The sequence below is a fragment of the Neoarius graeffei genome, chromosome 1, assembly GCF_027579695.1.
Source record: "Neoarius graeffei isolate fNeoGra1 chromosome 1, fNeoGra1.pri, whole genome shotgun sequence".
NCBI lineage: Eukaryota > Metazoa > Chordata > Actinopteri > Siluriformes > Ariidae > Neoarius > Neoarius graeffei.
In genome coordinates this window covers 96,107,463-96,124,149 of record NC_083569.1, presented here as the reverse complement: position 1 = coordinate 96,124,149, position 16,687 = coordinate 96,107,463, and the positions used below count along the sequence as shown (strand labels likewise).

The following is a 16,687-nucleotide window of genomic DNA, read 5'->3' as shown; positions in this document are numbered from 1 at the left end:
ACAGGGGGACAATCATGACAACACACTAACACAATACATTTATATGTATTAATGTCAGTTTGAAACACAAAGTCTAATCCATATCTAAAGTAACAAAGATTTTCAGGAGCTCTTATAATAACACTAAAATGAAAAGAATGGCTCTTACAGTGTGTGTGTGTGTGTGTGTGTGTATATATATAGGAGTTTGTGTTTCTGCCCCTGCCGTTCAAGCACCGACACCTGTCTGCTCTCACATTCCTGCACATTTAACCCTCTGACTTGTGGGAACCAAGACAGAGGTTCCTGTAAATTGGGGGCGGGACACAATAAATACAGCTTTTCCAGTGTGGTTCCTTATCACAACTGATCAAGATGGCCAAAAGATTCTCTGCTCAGATGGCCTTGCAAATGATTTTGGAAGAGAGAGAAGCTTTTGATGATTGTGCAGAGGAAGAAGTTTCAGAACGTGAGGATCACATTTCTGAAAATTCAGAGTCTGACAGTGACTTTGAAGAAGAGGATGAGACGGAGCATCAGCCAGTCCCAAAACGAAGACGAGCATGGGGATGATGTGTTGTACAGACTGACATGGTTACTGTATGTGTTCAGCTTGTGTTGTGTAAACTGAACTGAATGGGTTAAATTTCTAATGAAATTCAAAGAAATAAAAATCAGTTGTGATGAAAAACCTTGCTCCATTTGTAAATTTGACGATAAATGTATTTTTTCCACTCATATCTTGACTATAATTGAATTTCTTTTTGGAAAATTACATTTTATTGAAAAACAAGCAAAAAATGAGGAGCACTTTCATCTCATCTCATTATCTGTAGCCGCTTTATCCTGTTCTACAGGGTCGCAGGCAAGCTGGAGCCTATCCCAGCTGACTACGGGCGAAAGGCGGGGTACACCCTGGACAAGTCGCCAGGTCATCACAGGGCTGACACAGACACAGACAACCATTCACACTCACATTCACACCTACGGTCAATTTAGAGTCACCAGTTAACCTAACCTGCATGTCTTTGGACTGTGGGGGAAACCGGAGCACCCGGAGGAAACCCACGCGCACACGGGGAGAACATGCAAACTCCACACAGAAAGGCCCTCGCCGGCCCCGGGGCTCGAACCCGGACCTTCTTGCTGTGAGGCGACAGCGCTAACCGCTACACCACCGTGCCGCCCCTGAGGAGCACTTTTTTTTAAATAAATGTAATCTAACAAAGGCAAAGGGCAAATATTGACCATATATGCTGTTTATATTGCTTGTAATTGGGGTGAAGTAAACATCGGTTAAGTATTTAATGTAAAATTGTTTGTGTTGAATTTAAAACACCAAAATGCAGCGGCTCCACCAGACCCACAAACACTGGCTGAGGAACAAAAATATGAAAACCACACAAGGGTTAAGATGAAACGCTGTAGTGGTCCGTGATAGAGTCCTCTGTCACATGTGAAAAATGCATGTATACAATATAAAATATGAATGAAATTGACAATATGTGAGATAAAACACACCTGATACAGTCAGTGTAACAGCATCACTGGTCTCTGAGCTCTGAGAGTCACTTCTCCTCCCACTGCAAGTGTATTTACCGCTGACATCATTTCCTGCTGAATAAAGACTAAACTCCTGTGTTGTTCTGGATGAGTGTGTGTAATCATTCCTCTTCCAGCTGTATGTCCACTCAGTGTCTCTTCCTCTCTGTATCTCACATCTGAAAGTCACTCTCTCTCCTCTGAACACCTCCTTATCAGGCTTTATAATCACCACAGGTTTAGGACTCTCTGTGGAAAAATAAATACTACTGTTTTTATGTATGAATTAATTCCCAACACCATTATTTAAATGAAGAGTAACATTTTAAACTGAATACAGTAAATCTGCTCACATGTAAATGATTAAACTCTGTCAGAGGTGGACTGAGTCATTTTAACAATCTCTACTAATGAATTAAATGTAGATCACAATTTGAAATTAATCAGATTAATGTAGTGAAAATGTAGATCTTTTTCACTATTGATTGATGTCTGAATGACAGTGTGTTTGCTCTCCTGTTTTCCTGATTATTCATCATTAGGAACACTGAGTGTCAGCAAGGGAACAAGAAACTAAAGGGAAAAGATTCACAATAATGCTCGAAATAACTGACAGGATCATTTGTTTACCCTGTTAACAGGTATATTTAACATAAAAGAAAACCATAGCTCTGTAATACCCACCCTTACTCATCACCACACACCTGTGATCACATCATAACCCCTCATACACACTCACTCTCTCATCTCTCTCATTCTTTCAGATTCTACAGCCTCTTACACTCAGGGGTTCAGTATAAAAGTTCGACCCTCGTCCTCTTCACTCATTCACACTCAGGCAGGTCTCGACTTGAGCATGTTGATGTTTCTGAAGCAGTAACTTTATGAAGCCCCTTTTACAGCCTCTGAGCTGCTTGTTAAAAGAGTTTTACAGGTTTTGTTGGTGACATTTTCTCCCAAATCTAAACTAGTGTTGTGTCACCAGTTCACCTCACACCAGCGCTGCTCAGCCGTGATCACACTGTCTCTCTTTAATAACTTTCATAACATCAGTTAGTTAAAAGAGTTCTCTGTATGTCGTTGTCTAAATATTGCTGTATTGTGACACTGTTCACATGGTGTTTATATGTTCAGTGTTGTACAGAATCATTTAACAGAAAGCCTCTTACTCACCAATAACATTTACCCAGAGTGCATCACTGTAGTGTGTGTAGTAGACTGGGTCTCCTCTTTCAGCTCTGCACCAGTACTGACCTCCATCAGAGACTCGAACTGATCTGATGGTGTAGTCGTGTGATTCAGTCTCAGAGCTCTGTGTGGATGTGATCCAGTAAAACTTCCATCCAGCAGACTGCGGCTTCAGTGTACAGTACAGAGTCACTGAGTTTCCTGTCAGTGCAGCTCCTTTAAGGTCTGATCTGAGTTCAGGTTTAGGTTTTTCTGTTAGAAATGAAACACAAGCTCAGGGTGTGAAGTCTTTACCGCACTAATCACTTCTACAGTGAAACACAGTATTACTGTCTCTGTGATGATGCGCCCTGTAAAATGATTTTGGAAAAGTGGAACACAAAATGCAACACTACACATACAGTCTTTATCAGAAGATGTATTGGAAATGTTATGCCTTTTTTTCCCCCTTTTGAACACTTGTATTTTGCCCAAATGTCAATAAAAGTGAGTCGTGTTGCTGCCTGACATAAGCAGACAGACAGACAGATAGACGTGCGCGCGCGCGCGCGCACACACACACACACACACACCACTAAAATTATATGAACACAGCAGAAATCTGTATCTCCCACTCTACCTTATTCACACAAAGTCCATCAGTCCCTCATTATTTCCCATCTATGAAAGTGTGAAATTACTTTACAGCAGTAATGTAACAGATTCCTATTTCCTAAACAAGGGGAATGTAAGCTGCAAATAGTTTTTGGAGCAATAAATATGAATACCTAGATACAGGTGAAGTAACTGGTATGTCTGTCTGTCTGTCTATCTATCTAACTAACTAACTAACTAAAGCTCATTAAAAATGCTGTGGGCTTCTCAGGAACAAGTAGCCGACATGCAGTTATGTTGGAGCTGAATAATTTAATATGTAGTATTATGCGTGTAAGCAGTGATTTACACATTAAGTTGTAATTCCCTACATTCCACAGGATGGGATCAGTTCTCACAGTCTGTAAAATGTTGTGTCGGGCTCAAAATATGGGTCAAAGTCTCTAAAAATACACCTCTAATCTCTCTCAAAGCACATCCTCACCATGTCGGGGACAAAGAATACCATTGAGAATATTTTCTGAAAATCAGTCAGTTTCTATTTTCGCAATAATTAAAGACAATAAAAAAAGAAACAAAGTGAGCCACCACAGACCAACACATTAAGAGAAATAAAACAAACCATGCAGTTAATGATGAAAGAAACGCCACTGTATCATCAGAGGACAGATCGATCTGTCTGCACTTAGCCATAAGAAATAAAGAAATGCCTCAGATGATGGAAGACTTAGTTCTTGTACGTACAAGGAATCTGATTGACAGTAATACCCAGGGCTTACAACAAAAAAAAAAAAAAAAAGGGGAGACATACATGGATGTCGGACATAAGTGGACATAAAGGACAGCAGACATAAGAGAACAAACTTTTCAATAATAGTAATAGCATGACTAAATAAAACATCGCTACTTGTTAAAATATAATAATTAAATCACATTAGCAGCTTTCTTCTACATCTAAAAAATGATAGACAGACAGACAGGTCAGTTCGCTCAGAGCTTCCTTTTAGCTCCCATATTGTGGAACTCGACCCCAAATCCCTGGCTGACAGACACAAGGCAACATGTTTAAGATAAACAAGCAAACAGGCATCACAAAATTCAACAGCTTGTGAAAACAGATACAGAGAAGTCCAATAAATGTTCTTAGATGTTTCTGCATGTTTGATAAGCATTTCATACAGCAGGGTAGAGATGATTTTATAGTGTGGTTATGTCAGTGTATGGAATCCGGTTAGGAGATAATTCTGTGTGTGTGTGTGTGTGTGTGTGTGTGTGGTGGTCATTTTTTTTTTTCATCAGTAACCCTTGTCTGGTGTTCAGGTCTGTGGGACACGTTTTCATTTTTTTTTTTTTTTAAATCAAAGGAACAATGATACGATTAATTATTTTTTTTAAAACTCAGACTCATTGGCCTTGGCTCATTTTCTGTGAAGAACATATATCAGAACACATTTTCGACGACCACACACTGTACCTCCCCAACACATTTATATTATTATTATTATTATTCCTTTATTTTACCAGGGATAAAAAAAAAAAAAAAATCACATTGAGATTAAAACCTCTTTTACCCTGGCCAAGAAGGCAGCACACAAAAACCGGATTAAGAACAGAATAACAATCATCACACTCACAGAACAAAACAAAACAAACAAGAAAATTTAAAACAGAAACAAAGCAAATGGAAAATTTAAAAAACAAGAACAGACTGACTGATACACTCGATTAAGACAAGCTTTGAAATCAACAAGTGAAATCAAAACCTCAAGTTTTAGTTGTCTCTGTAGCTCATTCCATGCTGTTGGAGCACTACAAGCAAAGGCAATCTGCACGACATCATACAAGATATAGCTACTTGACCGTAGATTGTACTGAGATGTACTAGGTATTAAAAGAACAGATATATAAGAAGGAAGTTGGCCAATTATTGCTTTGTACACAAAAATTAACCAATGTTTATGTCTTCTCATAAAGAGTGAGGACCAACCAACCATTTCATACAAGGCACAGTGATGGGTGGAGTAACTCGCTTGAGTGATAAATCTTAACGCAGAATGATACACAGAGTCTAAGGACTGTAGCAGTGCTTTAGAGGTATGTCTATAAAATACGTCCCCATAATCCAAGACTGGCAGAAAAGTAGATTCAACCAATCTTTTCCTTGCTTGTTGAGTAAAGCAAGATTTATTTCTAAAGAAAAAACCCAACTTTAATTTCAGTCTACAAAGTAAACTCTCAACATGCAATTTAAAGGATAGATCTTCCTCCAACATAAAACCCAGATATCTATACGAGGAGACTAGTTCAATTGATTTACCCTGCAAAGTGCATAATTGAGGCAGGGAAGATCCCAGCTTATGGGTTCTAGAAAAGAACATGAAATTTGTTTTCTTATTGTTAAGAATTAATTTCAAGGAATTTAGATTTCGTTGTACCACAGTGAATGCTTCTTGCAGCTTTAAGATGGTCTCAGCTGGTGATGCAGCAGAACAGTAAATTATAGTATCATCTGCATACAGATGCATATTTACATTCATAAGCTCTTTACTGAGATTGTTAATATATATTGTGAACAACAAGGGCCCCAGTACGGAGCCCTGTGGGACACCAGATTTAACAGTAAGCTTCTTGGAAAGGTACCCATTTAGTTGAACACGTTGACATCTATTATCTAGGTAGTTTCTAACCCAGCCTAGCGCTGCTTCAGAGAAACCAATATTAATCAGTCATGACAAAATATTATGATTAACAGTATCAAAAGCTTTAGTTAAATCGATGAATAATGCAGCACATGATTTTCTACTATCTAGAGCGCTGATTATATCATTTAATACTTTCATGGTAGCAGTAACACTACTATGATTTTTACGGAAACCAGACTGAATGACAGACAAAATATTGTTATTAACTAAAAGCTCTTTTAACTGTTCACTCAATAGTTTCCAGAATCTTAGCCATCACAGATAGCTTAGAAATTGAACGGTAATTGTCTAGTTTAGATGGCTCACCCCCTTTTAAAAGGGGCAGAACCAGAGCTGATTTCCATACTTCAGGCACAACGTTCTGTTCCAGTGACAAATTTAAAATATAAAAGTCAATGGCTCTGCAATGATTTCAGCTGCATGTTTCAAAAATATGGGCTCAATTTCATCTGGCCCAGCGGACTTCTTTGTGTCAAGCTTTTTTAAAGCCACCAAAACTTCATATCTTGAGATTGGACTAAAATTGAACCTATGTCTAGTTTCATGCCCTGAATGGAAAACATTAGAACTGTTCTGTCCAGAAACATCATGAAAAATAGTTCCAGCTGAAATAAAGTGTTTATTAAAACAGTTCGCAATCTCTGTTCGATCAGTGACATTTTTATCATTTAATGTTAATTGATTAGGGAAACTATTAGGTGCAGAGGTTGGACAAAGTGACTTAATGGCTTTCCAAAACTTAACTGGATTGTTTAAATTACTTGTTATTTCATTAAGATAAAATTCAGATTTTGCTTTACAGACAAGTGTAGTACACCTGTTTTGTAAGGTCCTGAAGGCAATCCAACCCCTATCTTGATCAGTTTTTCTTGCTTTGGCCCAAGCTAGATTTCTTTCAAGAAAGAGTTGAGACAACTCTTCACTAATCCAGGGATTGTCTCGACCCTTCACTCTGTATTTCCTAAAAGGAGCATGTTTATTCACGACCTCTAAAATCAGTATGTGAAAATACTGCCATGCAGTGTCCACATCTGGAATTAAAAATAACTTAGCCCAATCACATGCAAACATGTCATGAAGGAACCCTTGAATATCAAAGTTCTTAAAACTCCTCTCTCTTATAATTCTTGGTTTTACTTTTGGGATTTTACAGTTCCTAATTGCTGCAACGGCACAATGATCACTGATATCATCAGGAAAAATTCCTATGTGGGTGAATTTATGGGGTTTGTTTGTTAAAACAACATCAATTAAGGTGGATTTACTGGGATTTTTAATATTTAGTCGTGTGGGTGCATTTATGATTTGAGTTAAGTCCACTGAATCACAATATGCTTTGAACTGGTTTGAGAGTGATGACAACCAATCCCAGTTTAGATCACCCAGCAGTATGATTTCTTTTAACAGAAGATCAGCTAGAACAGATGAGAGAGAGGAGAGAGCATCCTTAACAGCTGAGGGAGGTCTATAGAGGATTTCAGCCTACGTCATTGTTTCCATAGCGACAATATTTATGCCGCCATTTTGACGGTCACAAATATGGCGACTACTGGTAGCGATACACGTGTTGATCATGACGAAGTCTCATTGTCGAGTATTTTATCTGGCCTAGATGACGCGAGTAAGAAGCGATATCACCAGAAAATCAATGATGCTGGTGTACGTGATCCGTACACGTTACCAGGCTATCTTTTTCTGGCTTTGCAGCGCTGCAGCGCGGGTGATCTTCCTGACCTGCAGTCAGGCGTGTGGGAAATACCAGGGAAAAAACATAAAAGAAAAAGGAGCGAGATGCAGAAAACACCTTCACTATCCAGCGACGTAGGGCATTTACAGGGCGAGCAGAGGGAGAGGTATTTGCAAAAATTGAGGTTAGCAGGCTTAGAGAACGACGTTTACCTGCTTCCACCAGGATTGTTCACTGACATACAGAAGTACACGAAGCCCTCGTCTTTACCTGACTTCGGCCCACATGATCTGTATACCTATGTCGTTAAAAACCCATCGCCATACACGGGTATTGATCTGAAAGCGTAGAAGAGTTTGGATGCCTACAAATATTTTGTTTCAGGCTGGGTAACATGCCTACATCAGCGGGTCGTCCCTGGAGCCGGTGGTCGCCATCTTATTACAGCTAAGGTTTGTTCACATGTTCATTTACTTTCGGTCCTCAGGATAAACAAAATGTTATTAAATGTCATTGAAATAACTTCTTAGTCTGTTGAGACATGGCCCGTTATAAATTTGCTGTTACCAGGCAATGACCAAGAACTGTATTATTAGGGTCGGTGTAGTTGTAGCAGTGTTCTAGCAGCTAGCTGTTAGCACTAGCTAATGTCAATAACATAGTAGCTGGTATGTTACTGTAGCAATGTTTACGTTCAGTCATTTGGATGACTGTTAAAACCTTTCAGTCTCAAGTTTTTCCTTTACTGTATTTACTAGTTTACGGAGCGAGCGCGCTAGCTCCTGGGCAGGCTGGGAGTGAGCGCGCTCGCTCCCAGCCTGCCCAAGCGCGCTAGCTCAGTAAATATCTGCTTTGGTCATCCTAGCCCAAATTTTCACTTGATCTAATTTTGGCAGTAAGCTACGGACATTTAAATGGACAAGACCAAGGCCAGAACGTTTCAAAAAATCCAAAGGAGTTAAAAGACAATTCTCCACCGGGCCAGGATTTGGGTTAATATTTCCAGCCATCAAAAGCAACAACATTATCAGACGTCGCTGCTTATAGTTCTTTAATGAAAGATTATATAGTCCATGGTTAATGTTCATGTAGGATTCCATCCAGTAAAAAAATTGTTTTTGTAAAATAAAATACACTGCAGGGGTGTTAGTCCTTGATTAGAAGCTGTAGGCCTACTGATAATAACTGTAAATACGGGTACAGTACAGTGGCTGTATGTTTAGATGGGAGATGCAGGGGAGAGCACACCGTTTGAGCCATACCTTCGGCACAGCCCGGTCTTAGCTCATCTTAGCCAGAGAGGATCGTTCAATTTTGTCAGCCTGGAACGACCATCACTGAACAGAGGTGGGTGTCTATGACATCTATCAGCCACCTTCAATGCAGCCATCAGCATTCTGATTTGGATTCTATTATGATCCATGAGAGGATAAATACTTGATACTCCCTATTAGACAGACAGAACTGATGATGCCTTTCGGACGAGAGGCGAAACGTCTTCAAGACTTTTCAAGCAAGTCCAGTTGCTCTCTTCTACCAACCACAGATTACTATGTACCTGGACGACTGAGTATCTTCACAGATATGTTTCTACACACTTTGGGATGAGTACCCTTCGACTAGTGCGGGAGTATGAGAGGACTTCCAGAAAACTGGCAGACATCTTAGCCAGAGAGGATCGTTCAATTTTGTCAGCCTGGAACGACCATCACTGAACAGAGGTGGGTGTCTATGACATCTATCAGCCACCTTCAATGCAGCCATCAGCATTCTGATTTGGATTCTATTATGATCCATGAGAGGATAAATACTTGATACTCCCTATTAGACAGACAGAACTGATGATGCCTTTCGGACGAGAGGCGAAACGTCTTCAAGACTTTTCAAGCAAGTCCAGTTGCTCTCTTCTACCAACCACAGATTACTATGTACCTGGACGACTGAGTATCTTCACAGATAAGCCCGGTCTGCTGCACAGTTCGAACATGCAGAAAACTGCACATAAAAGCTGAACCACCATTCTCATATTGTCAGCTTACAAGGAAATTGCGCCACCAGAATCGCTCATAAGCTTTAGTGCAAAGACAAAATCCTTGCCAAGTATAAGCAAAGGTAACATTAATGGGGCAGCGTTGTTGAGCAGCACACTCCAAAAGAGATCTTTATCCAGGAGAGGAGATAAAACAGCATACAGTATATCACCGACCTTGCCGATCCCCCACAACCTCCGAACATCCACACTTCAGACAGCCCGGTTGCCAGTCAACGCTTTAGTAATTCCAGCAAAGGAAAACGATAGACGCACTTGTTGTCAACAAGGCAAATGCGTTTCCAAAGTCTGACGAGTGCAGGTAGTGAATGGCAATCCTTGGAGGCAACAGCAGTGTTTCCGCTATGTACAATTGGCTGCGGCGGGCCGCCGCACCTTGATTTTTGCCGCGGCACTTTCAGGAATTCCTGAAGGGGGGCCGTGGCCCGGGTAACTTTTTGAAAATTATTTTTGAAAATTATTTTTAAAAATAGGCTAAACCAATATTTTTTGACGTTGAGCGGACTCAAGCCTGGCATGAACCGCTCCGACGCGCTATAATGACACCAATCTATCAGCCAATCAGAAGACTTAATCAAACGCATCTCCCGCCCACCAATCTATCACCAGCCAATCAGAAGACTTAATCAAACGCATCTCCCGCCCACTTGTGTCCGCATCTGAGACGTTGAATTTTCTCAGAAGGAGGGAAGAAGTTGACTGAGGTAAGATTGTGTGATAAATTAACAAATGAATAAGAGAGGAATTTCAACATATAGGGCTTAAGTTTGTTACCGTTAAATAAGCATTGCTTGTACAGTAGCGTTATGTCGTTACAACGTTGACCCACTTTTAACGTGCTGAGTACCGACTGTAGCCGCTAACATGCTAATTAGCTTGCTGTCAAAAGTGCAAAGACCTTAAATTGCTCTGTGTAAATTAGAAAACGGCGCAACTTCCTCTGTAGCCGTCAACTCAACTTGTCTTGAGTTTTGAGCTAATCACAACAGGGCAGTACTGTGGCCTGAGGTAAAACAGGATAGTTTAATTTTGTTTAAATGACAAAAATGAGTAACCCAATGACTGTCTCATATACTCTTCATATACTCATACTGTTTAAGTAATGCAATAAAACTAATCTTTAAAAGTGGAATTTACTCAAACTGTTTGCATAGAATGAACTTTGGGGTTAACAGTGTAATAGTGTTGCAGTGTTCCGCAAATCTGCAATTTAATATTTCAGATCTTGAGACATGAAGGTGCTATTTTAAAAAAATAAAAGGTCAGAAATGTTTTCTTTGTCGTCTATTTAGTTCATTTTATTTCCTCAATAATTTACCTTGATTGAGAAATTGGTCTGGGCTCTTATGGGTTAATCAGTAGCCTGCATGCTAGTATATGTTCCATTTACAGTCAAACATTTTGATGTACTAGGGTGACCAGACGTCCCGGTTTTACCGGGACAGTCCCGATTTGGGGTTGTGTGTCCCGAGTCCCGACAAAAGTCTGTCGGGACACGGATACGTCCCGGTTTTCGCTACTCGCGACGTCAAGGACGCCGCTGGGGGGAGGGAGTTAGGACGATTTGAAGGGCCTGGCACTGACAGGGGGGCCTGTGAGGGATATCAATATTATTTTAATAGTATTGCCTTGTGTAAGTTTTTGAAATAAAATATTTCATTTCATCTGTTAAAATATGCAAATTATACATGGTTATGATTTGCTATAACATTTTTCTCGAATTATTTATGATATTGTCATTTCACCCCTCCACCCTTTTTACTAATGGTACAGTCTGATTCTGGGCGCGGGACACGTGAAATGTGTAGCTCCGTGTGTGCGCAGAGCCGCTATTAGCGCAGCTTAGAGCAGCTGGCAGTTTTTCTATGTGCGCAACAGAGGTGAACATTCTAGAAGTTGCTAAGCAGGAGCAGGTGTGATAAATTATGAAGTCCGGATATCACACTGTGTGTGAAAAAAAATCACCTTTTTTCATAGGTATCTTTATTGTATAATTAAGTCTAGGTGTTTTGCCATTGTTCATGTGTGGATTTGTTGTTAAGTATTTAACTTTAATATTTTACACATTAGCTGTGGTCATAGATATCATTGCTATTCATGTGTGGATTTATTGATACTGTTGCTAAGTATTTAACTTGAATATTTGAACATTTGCTGTGTTTTCTAATAAATGTGTGATGCCTAAAAGAAACCAAAAACACTTAGTGGATTTCTTGCAGTGCACTCTGTAATTGTATCAAAAAACTAGTGTAGTTATTCGTCAAGGCATACATTTGATCACATACAATAAGTCAATAAATGGAGGAGACAAAGGAATACATTTTGTAATCCTGATTATGGATGATGTTTGCTGAAGGGTTCTGGAGTATCCATAATGTGCATACAGAATGTTATAAATCCATACTGATACAGTGATGCATGCAATTTCTCTCAACACAAACATTTGGATTGAATGAACTCCATAGGCTACTGAGTGGCCTAATAATAGTTGCTCATAAAAGAAAAAAAAATATATATATATATATATATATATCATGGAATGTTTTTAAGGCAACAGTCTATTCAGTCTAATTCTGACAGTTCTGCATTTAAAATGTTCATATACCAAATAATTGTATCACCTAAACTTGCTAGGTAGCTGATCACATGCATAGTAAAGTAGAAGTGCCAGCCAAAAACAGACTTCAAATTCAGTTGCTTGAGCTTGAAAATTTTACCGGGGGGCCCTAAATTGTAATCTTTCATAGGGCCCTGCATTTACTATTTTGATGAATTGACAGGAATCGCAAACTTTCCTGGTTACCGCCCCCGGCCCTGTGGCATGGGTGTTTATTTAGCCACATTATTCCAGACAATAGAACGTGTTGCCATGCAACAATAAAATAAACATTTAACTGGCGCGAATGTTCTTTGTCTAGCAGCTAGCAGCAGTAATGCCGCAGCAATTATGCCGAAAAGAAAATGTACCTTTTCCAAAGATTTACAGGGCACCTACCCCTTCCTCTGAGAGGTGCAGAACAATGCGCACGAAGCCTACTGCACACACTGTAAGTGTTCCTTCTCCGTAGCCCACGGTGGTAACCATTAGACTCTTCTTGTAAATATACGTAGGCTAATGCATTTTGTTTAGGGTGGGTGGATTGACAGTCACCTTAGCTTTGTTCCTGTACTGAGTTGGGTAGCCTATGTTGCAAATGCTGTGCACTCCTGTGGGGGCTTTCCTCGGGCTGTCGCCCCTCTCCTCCTTTATTGCTGTTTTGTTTGAGTGTATATTCTGAAATCACTTGTCTTTTTTTGTTTGTTTGTTTCTGTTTAACATACCATTCTGACAGTTTGGCCATATTGCTGTGTTGAACAGCTTGTTGCACCTTCCATTAAAGTGTTCACTTTTGTACACATCATCTTGCTTTATTCATTCAGTTGTGGGGAATGGTTAGTAAGGTTGATTCTGACCTAGGCTATGTTGAGGTCACATATCTACTTTTTAAGTTCATGCTATAGTGCATACAATTTTAGAGATATAGCCTACATGTGCATATGCATTCTTCTTGGTGTTCTCACAAATAGGTGAAATAAATCAGTTTAAATTTGGCCTATGGACATAGCCTGGCCTATTCTCAGCCATTACAAAATCTGTTGTCTGACCATAATTTAACTGATCTGTATACCACTATGCTACTAGATAACAAAATGCCTGTTTGTTTTATTTCATGTGAGATGTTGATAAATGTAAGCTTCAACAAAATGCAACCCCGATTCCAAAAAAGTTGGGGCAAAGTACAAATTGTAAATAAAAACAGAATGCAATAATTTACAAATCTCAAAAACTGATACTGTATTCACAATAGAACGTAGACAACATATCAGATGTCAAAAGTGAGACATTTTGAAATTTCATGCCAAATATTGGCTCATTTGAAATTTCATGACAGCAACACATCTCAAAAAAGTTGGGACAGGGGCAATAAGAGGCTGGAAAAGTTAAAGGTACAAAAAAGGAACAGCTGGAGGACCAAATTGCAACTCATTAGGTCAATTGGCAATAGGTCATTAACATGGCTGGGTATAAAAAGAGCATCTTGGAGTGGCAGTGGCTCTCAGAAGTAAAGATGGAAAGAGGATCACCAATCTCCCTAATTCTGCGCCGACAAATAGTGGAGCAGTGTAAAATTGCCACAAAACGGTGTAAAATTGCAAAGAGTTTGAACATATCATCATCTACAGTGCATAATATCATCAAAAGATTCAGAGAATCTGGAAGAATCTCTGTGCGTAAGGGTCAAGGCTGGAAAACCATACTGGGTGCCCGTGATCTTCGGGCCCTTTGACGGCACTGCATCACATACAGGCATGCTTCTGTATTGGAAATCACAAAATGGGCTCAGGAATATTTCCAGAGAACATTATCTGTGAACACAATTCACTGTGCCATCTGCCGTTGCCAGCTAAAACTCTATAGTTCAAAGAAGAAGCCATATCTAAACATGATCCAGAAGCGCAGACGTCTTCTCTGGGCCAAGGCTCATTTAAAATGGACTGTGGCAAAGTGTAAAACTGCTCTGGGGTCAGACAAATTAAAATTTGAAGTTCTTTATGGAAATCAGGGACACCGTGTCATTCGGACTAAAGAGGAGAAGGACGACCCAAGTTGTTATCAGCGCTCAGTTCAGAAGCCTGCATCTCTGATGGTATGGGGTTGCATTAGTGCGTGTGGCATGGGCAGCTTACACATCTGGAAAGACACCATCAATGCTGAAAGGTATATCCAGGTTCTAGAGCAACATATGCTCCCATCCAGACGACGTCTCTTTCAGGGAAGACCTTGCATTTTCCAACATGACAATGCCAAACCACATACTGCATCAATTACAGCATCATGGCTGCGTAGAAGAAGGGTCCGGGTACTGAACTGGCCAGCCTGCAGTCCAGATCTTTCACCCATAGAAAACATTTGGCGCATCATAAAACGGAAGATACGACAAAAAAGACCAAAGACAGTTGAGCAACTAGAATCGTACATTAGACAAGAATGGGTTAACATTCCTATCCCTAAACTTGAGCAACTTGTCTCCTCAGTCCCCAGACGTTTACAGACTGTTGTAAAGAGAAAAGGGGATGTCTCACAGTGGTAAACATGGCCTTGTCCCAACTTTTTTGAGATGTGTTGTTGTCATGAAATTTAAAATCACCTAATTTTTTCTCTTTAAATGATACATTTCCTCAGTTTAAACATTTGATATGTCATCTATGTTCTATTCTGAATAAAATATGGAATTCTGAAACTTCCACATCATTGCATTCCGTTTTTATTTACAATTTGTACTTTGTCCCAACTTTTTTGGAATCGGGGTTGTAAGAGCACCTCTCTGAGTGTCACGTTTACGTAAAAAAAAAAAGTGTGCGTGCACGAGCATGGTCGCGTGCAAAAGTGTCCCGGTTTCAGACTAGAAAAATCTGGTCACCCTATGATGTACTCCAGGCTCAATTTTGATTAATCAAAAATCTGCGTAGTAGTACAGTCTGAAGATGCTCTTGCACATTTGGTGTCAATTGAACAAAAATTATGGGAGGATATAGGTTTAATAAGTTTTACAATTTTTGAAGTGAGTGATGGATTGATAAGTTTAGATGTGTTCAATATTTTCTTATCTTCAGACATATTGTAGATGTTTCTTTACCTGCTTGATAGTTTTGACTGGGACTCCAATCTTCCTCAGAAGAGTCATTAGTCCTTAAATTAAATTCATTATAGACATGAACTTAAAATCATTGTTTTATTTTATGGCGTCGGTGCCCTGGCTTTTGGCCTTTGTGCCCTCGGCATCAGCAGAGCGTTCGTTTTCCACACTTCGTCGACTGAAATCATACCTCCGATCCACAATGACACAAAAGAGACTGAATGACTTGATGAACTGCCATATTCACCGTGACATTCTGGAACAAACTGACATGACAGCCATCGCAAAGGAGTTCGTGCAGGCCAATGACAGACGCAGGCAGGCCTTTGGGAAGTTTTAAGGGTAAGTCATTGGTTACTTCTATTAGCACCACCGAGTGCACTGCTTCCTCTGTTTTCAGTGTTTCTATACTGCATTGGTACTGATACAAGCAAGTTGTTTAAGTTGAGTTAGCCTACTACCGAGGTGCTTTTGTTGTGTACTGTTGGCTGTTTTAGCATTTTATTCTGTGCAGTTATGTGCTGGCATGTTGTGGGCTAAAGTCATGACCAATGGATTAATCTATGTATAGCCTTCTGTGCTGTTGGCTGTTTTTATCCTCATACTGGGGTGGGACGTTTGAGCACAGGTCTTGCCACCGCACCTTCAAACATTTTCTAGGGGAAACATTGAACAGGTAGCGTTAATTAGGCTCCACTCCCGCAGTAGTAGTAGCAATCCTAGGTAGCAGCAGGTAGGCTCCACTCCCGCAATAGCCTACGCCTTTGATTAAAAAATAAACATTCCAGTAGGCCTAACTTGCACCGAATGGACCGCGACAGGAAGATTGTTTCGGTATGATTTACAAAGACATTCATTTGATGGAAAAAGACAATGAGTTAAACATAAGACAAACACAGTGCTGCCATCTTGGATACACCTTTGATACATACAAGATGTTCGGGTCCACTGGACCCGGGGCTAATAAAAGTGTGTACCTTCACTCTGTCCTCCTCCTGTCTGGGCTTGCCGTTAGTGTGTGTGTGTGTGAGTTTTGTGTTTCTGCCCCTGCCGTTCAAGCACCGACACCTGTCTGCTCTCACATTTCTGCACATTTAACCCTCTGACTTGCGGGAACCAAGACAGAGGTTCCTGTAAATTGGGGGTGGGACACAATAAATACAGCTTTTCCAGTGTGGTTCCTTATCACAACTGATCAAGATGACCAAAAGATTCTCTGCTCAGATGGCCTTGCAAATGATTTTGGGAGAGAGAGAAGCTTTTGATG

General features: G+C 40.1%; 1 protein-coding gene across 1 annotated transcript in view; it reads right to left on the bottom strand.

Annotated features, from left to right (window-relative positions):
* Window positions 1-16,687, bottom strand: part of LOC132885533 (titin-like) — a 978,782-nt gene that overhangs the window by 875,477 nt on the left and 86,618 nt on the right. The window contains 2 exon segments of the mRNA XM_060920287.1: window positions 1,501-1,770; window positions 2,695-2,961. Coding sequence (XP_060776270.1) covers window positions 1,501-1,770; window positions 2,695-2,961 — 537 coding nt within the window.